Here is a 7,738-nt window from a genome sequence, read left to right as displayed (position 1 = left end):
GGCTAATACTCTACAACTTGGAGCCACAGCTTCACTTCTGATTTTCTGGTGGTTAATTGGTGATAAGAGTCTCACAGGACTTTCCTGACTGGGATGGCTTTGAACCACGATCCTCAGCTCTCAGCCTTCTGAGTACTTAGGATTACAAGCCTGAGCCACCAGCACCTAGCCCATGAGACTCTTACTTACAATTAACCACCAAAAAGCTGAAAATGGAGCTGTGACTCACATATTTGATCATAAGCCTTGAATGAAAAGCTAAGGGATAGCTGCCAAGCCCTAAGTTCAAGCCCCAGTACTGGTACATGAAAAAAAAGAAAGATCACAGTAATTGGAATACCCATAACCCCTGATGTATATTACTTCTTTGTGTTAGAAGCATTAAAAATTCTACTAGATATTTTGAAATATTCAATTAATTGTCCACCATAGTTATCCTACTGTGCTATAGAATACTGGAAGTTTTTCTGGCTATCCATCCACACCAGTGTGCCCATCAACCATCCCCTCTTCATCCCTTCTTTTCCCCTTTTACTCGTTCTTCTTTCTTTCTTCTTTCATACTAGAATGACAACCCCACAAACAAAAATAGGCTTATTATTTCTATTGTTCAACACTGTCCAATGCACAGAACTGGACACAGTATATAGTACCTGTAATATATACAGTTAGTTAGTTAATTAGTTAGTTAGTTAGTTGACTGAGTAAATGAATGGTGTGGTGGTGGTAGAGGGGGACAGAAACAGAAGAAACTTGGCCTTGTCCTACCTACACTGTCAGGAGCTGAGCTTTAATTGGGACAAATGTAGGCCTATCAGACTTCAAAGGAGAAGGTACTAGATATCCTGAGGTAACACCTGAGAAGGCTGTCAGGAGGGGTCTGGTTAGGGCTGCTCCTGGAAGATCTAATAAGAACTGGAGAGATCCTGGGATTTAGTGAGGCCCAGCAGGTGGAAGAAACAGCAGCCGGTAAGTAAAGGAGGTAAAAAGCTGGGTGCTGGTGGCTCATGCCTGTAATCCTAATTATTCATGAGGCTGGGATTTGAGTACCATGGTTCAGAGCCACTCAGGCAAAAATGTTTGATAGACTATCTCCAACTAGCAAAAAGCTGTAACCAGCAAAAAGCAGGATTGGAGACATGGCTCAAGTGGTAGAATATCAGCCTACACAAAAGCTCAGGGACATGTCCAGATCCTGAGTTCAAGCCCCATGACAAAAAAAAAGCTAAGCTGGGCACTGGTGGCTCATGCCTGTAATCCTAGCTACTCAAGAGGCTGAGATCTGAGGATCGTGGTTCAAAGGCAGCCCAAACAGAAAAGTCTGTACTCTTTTTTTTTGGGGGGGGGTCTGGTCGTGTGCCTGAATCCTGGGCCTGGGCTCTGTCCCTCAGCTTTTCAGCTCAAGGCTAGCGCTCTATCACTTGAGCCACAGCGCCACTTCCGGCTTTTTTTTCCTGCTTATGTGGTGCTGAGGGATCGAACCCAGGGCCTCATGCATGCAAGGCAAGCGCTCTACCACTGAGCCACCTTCCTAGCCCCCAGTCTGTACTCTTATCTCTAATTAACCACCAGAAAACTGGTAGTGGCGCTGTGGCTCAAATAGTAGAGTGCTAGCCTTGAGCTGAAGAGCTGAGGGACAGTGCCCAGACCCAGATTTCAAGCCCCACGATCGACAAATAAATAAATAAATAAAATAAAATAAAAAGAAAGAAGCTGAGTGCCAGTAGCTCACGCTTACAATCCTAGCTACTCAGGAGGCTGAGATCTGAGGATCATGGTTCAAAGCCAGCCCGGGCAGGAAAGTTCGTGAGACTCTTAGCTCCAATAAACCACCAGAAAACTGGAAGTGGCGCTGTGGCTCAAGTGGCAGAGTGCTAGCCTTGAGCTGAAGAGCTGAGGGACAGCTCCCAGGACTAGAGTTCAAACCCCACGACCAACAAAAAAGAAAGAAAGAAAAAGGAAACTAGTCACAAGACACTGTGTTGGAAATGAACTTTACAACTTGGGAGGGGAGTGGGGGGAATTCGGAGAAAACAAGAAAGGGGGTAAGGTAACACTGTTCAACAAGTAATGTAATCATTACCTTACTTACTTATGTAACTGTAACTTATTTAACTGTACATCACCTTTGCAATAAAATAGACAACTGATGCCCTAGACAAGCTCCCAGAGACAATGCTGAGGCCACAGGAATGATAAGTTCATATGGAAGGATTATTCATTTATTGGAGTAGCCTGGATTGGCCATCGGGACACATTGATTTATTTGGTCCCAAATTTATCTCAGGTCCCTCTTGCAGGATGTGTGAAGTGTCAGAATCCATAATCATTGGAGGTCTTCAAGAAGGAAGGCTGAGGATGAGGAATGGAATGGAAGAGTGCCAACATCCATCATGAGGTGATATAGTTAGACACCTCAATTAGATTTCTGTCTGGGTCTCGGAAGTAGATGGACATAATAGGCCCCTTTGCTCCTGTCCTGGAAACTGGACCCTCCTCAATGGGAACATCCCATGCCTAAGGTGGACAGAGAAAACAAAGGCCATCTGTTAGAGTCCATATGTGATACTCAATTTTATTTTATTGGTGTTGTTCCTGGGGCTTGAACACAGGGCATGTCCCTCAAGTTTCTGCTCTAAGCAAACACTCTACCACTTGAGCCACAGCTCCACTTCCAGCTCTTTTGGTAGTTTATTGGAGCTAAGAGTCTCACAAGCCAGGAACTGATGGCTCACGTCTATAATCCTAGCTACTCAGGAGGCTGAGATCTGAGGATCACAGTTCAAAGCCAGCCCAAGCAGGAAAGTCCCTGAGACTCTTATCTCCTATTAACCATCAAAAAACCGGAAGTGGTACTGTGGCTCAAGTGGTAGAACACTAGCCTTGAGTTGAAGAGCCAATGGATAGCTCCCAGGCCCAGAGTTCAAGCCCCATGACTGACAAAAAAAAAGTCTCACAGATTTTCCTGCCCAGGCTGAGTAATCCCCAGATCTCAGCCTCCTGACTGAAGATTACAAGTATGAGCTTATAATTAATCCCTAACAGTGGCCTAGCAATCCCTAAAACATTCTGTATCTTTCTGACATTAATTCTTTCTCCAGCACATTGTTCAAGATGTTTGGTCTTGGCGGGGGAGAGGGGAGTGTAGTTGAGGTGGGAGGGAAGGGATGGTAGGGAAAAAACCAAGGAGGAGGCAACAATGCTATATAAGAAATGTACTCGGGCTGGGAAGGTGGCTCAGTGGTAGAGCGTTTACCTTGCATGCCTGATGTCCTGGGTTCGATTCCTCAGCACCACATAAGAAAAAAGCCGGAAGTGGTGCTGTGGCTCAAGTGGAAGAGCACTAGCCTTGAGCTGAAGAGCTGAGGGACAGCGCCCAAGCCCAGAGTTCAGGCCCCATGTCTGGACCCCCAAAAAAAAGAAATGTACTCATTACCTTGCTCATGTAACTCTAACCCCTTCTGTACAGTATTTTTACAATAACAAAACTTATTAAATAAAAAGACGGATGGTCTTGGGAAAAGTACCTAACTCCCTGGTATCTCAGTTTTTTGGTCTATAATATGTACAGGGGAGCTGGGCACCGGTGGCTCACGCCTAAAGCTACTCAGGAGGCTGAGATCTGAGGATCTCAGTTCAAAGCCAGCCCATGCAGAAAATCCATGAAACTCTTATCTCCAATTAACCAGCAAAAAGATAGAAATGGAGCTATGACTTAAGTGGTAGAGAGCCAACCTTGAGTGAAAAAAGCTAAGGGAGAGCACCCTGGCCTTGAGTTCAAGCCCCAACATCAGGCTACCACATAAAACATGCATTTAATATGAAAGAATGTAAGTATAATTTTTTACAAGGGTCATGTAAAGGTTCATTTATGTTGTTTTTGTTTAGTGCTGATGATAGAACCCACGGCCTTGCTAAGGCAAGTGCTCAACCACTGAGCTATATTCCCAGCCAAGTTTCCTTTTTTTTGCCAGTCCTGGGGCTTAAACTCAGGGATTGAGCACTGTCCTTGAGTTTTTTTGCTCAAGGCTACTGCTCTACTACTTGAGCCACAGCTCCACTTCTGGCCTTTTTGGTGCTCAATTGTAGATGAGAGTTTCATGGACTTTCCTGCCCAACCTGGCTTTGAACCGTAAACCTTACATTTCAGTCTCCTGAATAGCTAGGATTACAGGTATGAACCACCAGCGATGGTTAAGTTTCCTCCTTAAATCCATTTGGTTGTGAGAACAAGATATACATGACTCATACTAATGGGTAGATAATTGTGTTCAGGCATCATACGGATTGATGGAATCTGTCTCACGTGAGGATTGAGGAAGACCTCTCTGGGTCATGTTTCCTGTTATCCCAGCACATGAAGAAACTTTCAGGAGTGATGTCCCACTCACCTTGAGATGCACAATCAACTCCTCCAAAGGCACATCTGTGATCAGACATATATCCAGGGAGCCAGGAACTGGGTGAGCAGCTTTAGGTTCAAATTCCTTTCCTACCTCATGTAGGTTAAATTTCTGATCTCCAAAACACAGAGCTTTCCGGTCTCCCTATTTGAGGGAGAGAATGTGACCTAGATGAGAGTGATCATAAGCCCTCACCCAGCCTAAAGATGATTTGTAAACTGCAGAGCAGGACTACTAAACAATGGCCCCTTCCCCACCCAAGACTTAGCCTAGAGACAACTGCATTCAAAGCCGAGTACAAGCTTCTCAAAGTCTCCTACCCCCAAACAGTATGTTTATACTCCACCCAAGGCAGAGATAGCAATTGGTCTACCTAAAATATATCTCCCCCTTGTTCCTATTACTCTGTCTCCCTCCCTCTTTCCTTCCCTCCCTGTACTGAGGCTTGAACTCAGGGCTTCACACTCTTGCTTAACTTTGTTGGCTCAAAGCTCGTGTTCTACCACTTGAGCCACAGTTCCACTTCCAGCTTTTTGATGATTAATTGGAGATAAAATTCTCAGGGACTTTCATGCCTGAGCTGGCTGTGAACCTAGATCCTCAGATCTCAGTCTCCTGAGTAGCTAGAATTACAGGCGTGAGCCACTGGCATTCTGCTGGCTTCCAGTCTTGATCCTCAAATAGCCTCCTGAGTAGCTGGCATAAGCCACCAGTGCCCAGTGTTTTTCTACTTCTTCTTCCTCTTCTTCTTCTTCCTCTTCTTCTTCTTCCTCTCTTCTTCTTCTTCTTCTTCTTCTTCTTCTTCTTCTTCTTCTTTTCTTCTTCTTCTTCTTCTCCTCCTCCTCTTCCTCCTCCTCCTCCTCCTCTTCTTCTTCTTCTTCTTCTTTCTTTTTTTTTTGTCGGTTGTGGGGCCTAAACTCTGGGTCTGAGTGCTGTCTCTCACCTCTTCAGCTCAAGGCTAGCGCTCTACCACTTGAGCCATAGCACCACTTCCAGCTTTTCCTGCTTATGTGGTGCTGAACAATTGAACCCAGGGCCTCATGCATACAAGGCAAGCACTCTACCACTGAGCCACCTTCCCAGCCCCAGCGTTTTCTATTAATTAATTAATGTGTGTATGCTGATACTGGAGCTTGAACACTGGGACTAGTGCTCTCACTTGGCTTCCCCCACCCCCAAGGCTGGTGCACTACCACTTGAGCCACATCTCCACTTCCCACTTTCTACTGGCTAGCTGAAGATATGAATCTTACTGAATTTTTCTGTGATTGATTAGAGATGACAGCCTATTTCTCTGCCCCAGCTGGCTTCAAACCTCAGATCTCAGCCTCCAGAGTAGCTAGGATTATAAGCATGAGCCACCAGTGCTGGCTTTATTGTTTTTCAAGGTAGGTCTCATTGTTTTGCCCAGGATGATCCAGAAATCCCAGGCTTTAATGATTATCCTTCCTCAATTCTTAGTATAGTTCCCTTTTTTCCTTACAACTCAAATTTTAGTAGAACCAACTGTGTACCCACCTTTAAAAATTACATTTTAGTGGGGGGGAGAGGGAAAGAGGGAGAAAACTGAGGGAGGGGTAACAAATTAGACAAGAAATGTACTCACTACCTTACTTATGTAACTGTAACCCCTCTGTACATTATCTCAACAATAAAATTAAATTTTTAAAATTACACTTTAAGCAGGGCATGGTAGTACTCAGAATTACAGGAATAATCCCAATACACAAAAGGCTGAAGCCGGAGCCTCTAGAGTTCTAGCTTAGCCTGAAATGCACAGTGAGACTGTATATAAAAAAATAATCCAGGGCTCAGTGTGGTGATACTTACCTGTAAACTAGCCAATTACAAGGTTGAGACTTGGAGGATTGAAGTTTGAAGCCAGACAAGGAAGAAAAGTCTGAGAGACTCCATTTCCAAAATAACCAGCAAAAGACAAGGCTGGTAGCATGGCTTAAGTGGTAGAGCGCCAACCAAGCAAACAAAGCCAAAGAGCATTGAGGCCTTGGGTTCAAGCCAAAGAAGTTTGAGGCTGAGCATGATGATTTATACCTGTAATATCAGTTACTCCAGAGGTAGAGATAGGGAGGATCATGGTTTGAAGATAACCCTGGGCAAAAATCTAGAAAGACTGACTGAAAAATAACTAAAAAAGGGCTCAGATGAGGAACATAGCTCAAATCTTAGAGCACCTGCCCAGCAGGCAAGAGGACCTGAGTTGTAATCTCAGTACCATAAAAATCAAGCCAGGTGCTGGTGGCTCTGGCCTGTGATCCTAGCTACTCAGGAGGCTGAGATCTGAGGATCACAGTTCAGAGCCAGCCTGGGCAGGGAAATATGTGAGAACGTTATCTCCAATCAATCACAGAAAAAGCTGGGAATGGTGCTGTAGCTCAAGTGGTAGAGTTCTGTTCTTGAGCAAAAGAAGCTTAGGGACAGTGCCCAGGCCCAGAGTTCAAGGCCTAGGACCAGCAAAAAACAAAAAAACTCATACAAGCAGGGCACTGGTGCCTCATGCCTGTAATCCTAACTACTCAGGAGACACGCACGCACACACACACAAACATACATACAGGGACTTTTCTGGCTTCAAATTGAGATTCTCAGACCTCATCCCCTTAGTAGCTAGGGTTACAGGCATTAACCACCACAAGGGGCTTCTTTCTCTTTACCACTGCAGGTTAATCCCATATTCATTGTATCAGCAAAAGATTTAATTTCACTTTGAAACTTGAATGATAATTGGGCCTAGCACACAATTCTAATTGGAGGGTTCTTTGTTGTGACGTTTCTTAGTGGGAGAGTGCTTGCTTAGCATGAATGAGTTTGTCCCCCCGCCCCGCCATTCCTGGCACCACCAAAGAAATAAAATTTAAAACAACTCAGCAAACAAGTTCATTGTCTTACATGAATGTGGTGGTGCCAATAAGAAATCTGCTGGGAATCTGTTTCATTCTTTTGTCAGCAATATATCTACCTAGCACCCCTAACCCTTTTAGAATTTTTCTTTCTTTCTTTTTTGTCGGTTGTGGGACTTGAACTCTGGGCTTGGGCACTGTCCCTCAGCTCTTCAGCTCAAGGCTAGCACTCTACCACTTCAGCCACAGCGCCATTTCGTTTTTTTTTTCTGCTTATGTGGTGCTGAGGAATCGAACCCAAAGCCTCATGCATGCAAGGCAAGCGTTCTACCACTGAGCCACCTTCCCAGCCCCTAGAATTTTTCTTAATCCTAAATGCTTAAAAATTTCATTCTAACGTGAAGTATAGAAAATTGAGGTGTGTGTGTGTGTGTGTGTGTGTGTGTGTGTGTGTGTGTGTGTGTGTGTGTGTGTGTG

The 7,738-nt window shown here is 44.6% G+C and overlaps 1 protein-coding gene across 1 annotated transcript in view; it reads right to left on the bottom strand.

Annotated features, from left to right (window-relative positions):
- Positions 1-2,204: 2,204 nt before the first annotated feature.
- The window catches only part of Glod5 (glyoxalase domain containing 5), an 18,636-nt gene continuing 13,102 nt past the window's right edge, over positions 2,205-7,738 (bottom strand). Inside the window, exons 3-4 of the mRNA XM_013032398.1 lie at positions 4,392-4,547; positions 2,205-2,517 (exon numbers count right to left, since the gene is read on the bottom strand). Coding sequence (XP_012887852.1) covers positions 2,392-2,517; positions 4,392-4,547 — 282 coding nt within the window. The 3' untranslated portion in view covers positions 2,205-2,391. The remainder of the gene's footprint in view (positions 2,518-4,391; positions 4,548-7,738) is intronic.

This window comes from Dipodomys ordii, unplaced genomic scaffold (genome assembly GCF_000151885.1).
Source record: "Dipodomys ordii isolate 6190 unplaced genomic scaffold, Dord_2.0 Scaffold154, whole genome shotgun sequence".
Lineage (NCBI taxonomy): Eukaryota > Metazoa > Chordata > Mammalia > Rodentia > Heteromyidae > Dipodomys > Dipodomys ordii.
The sequence above is the reverse complement of the archived record's forward strand: the minus strand, read 5'-3'. Positions and strand labels throughout refer to the sequence as shown.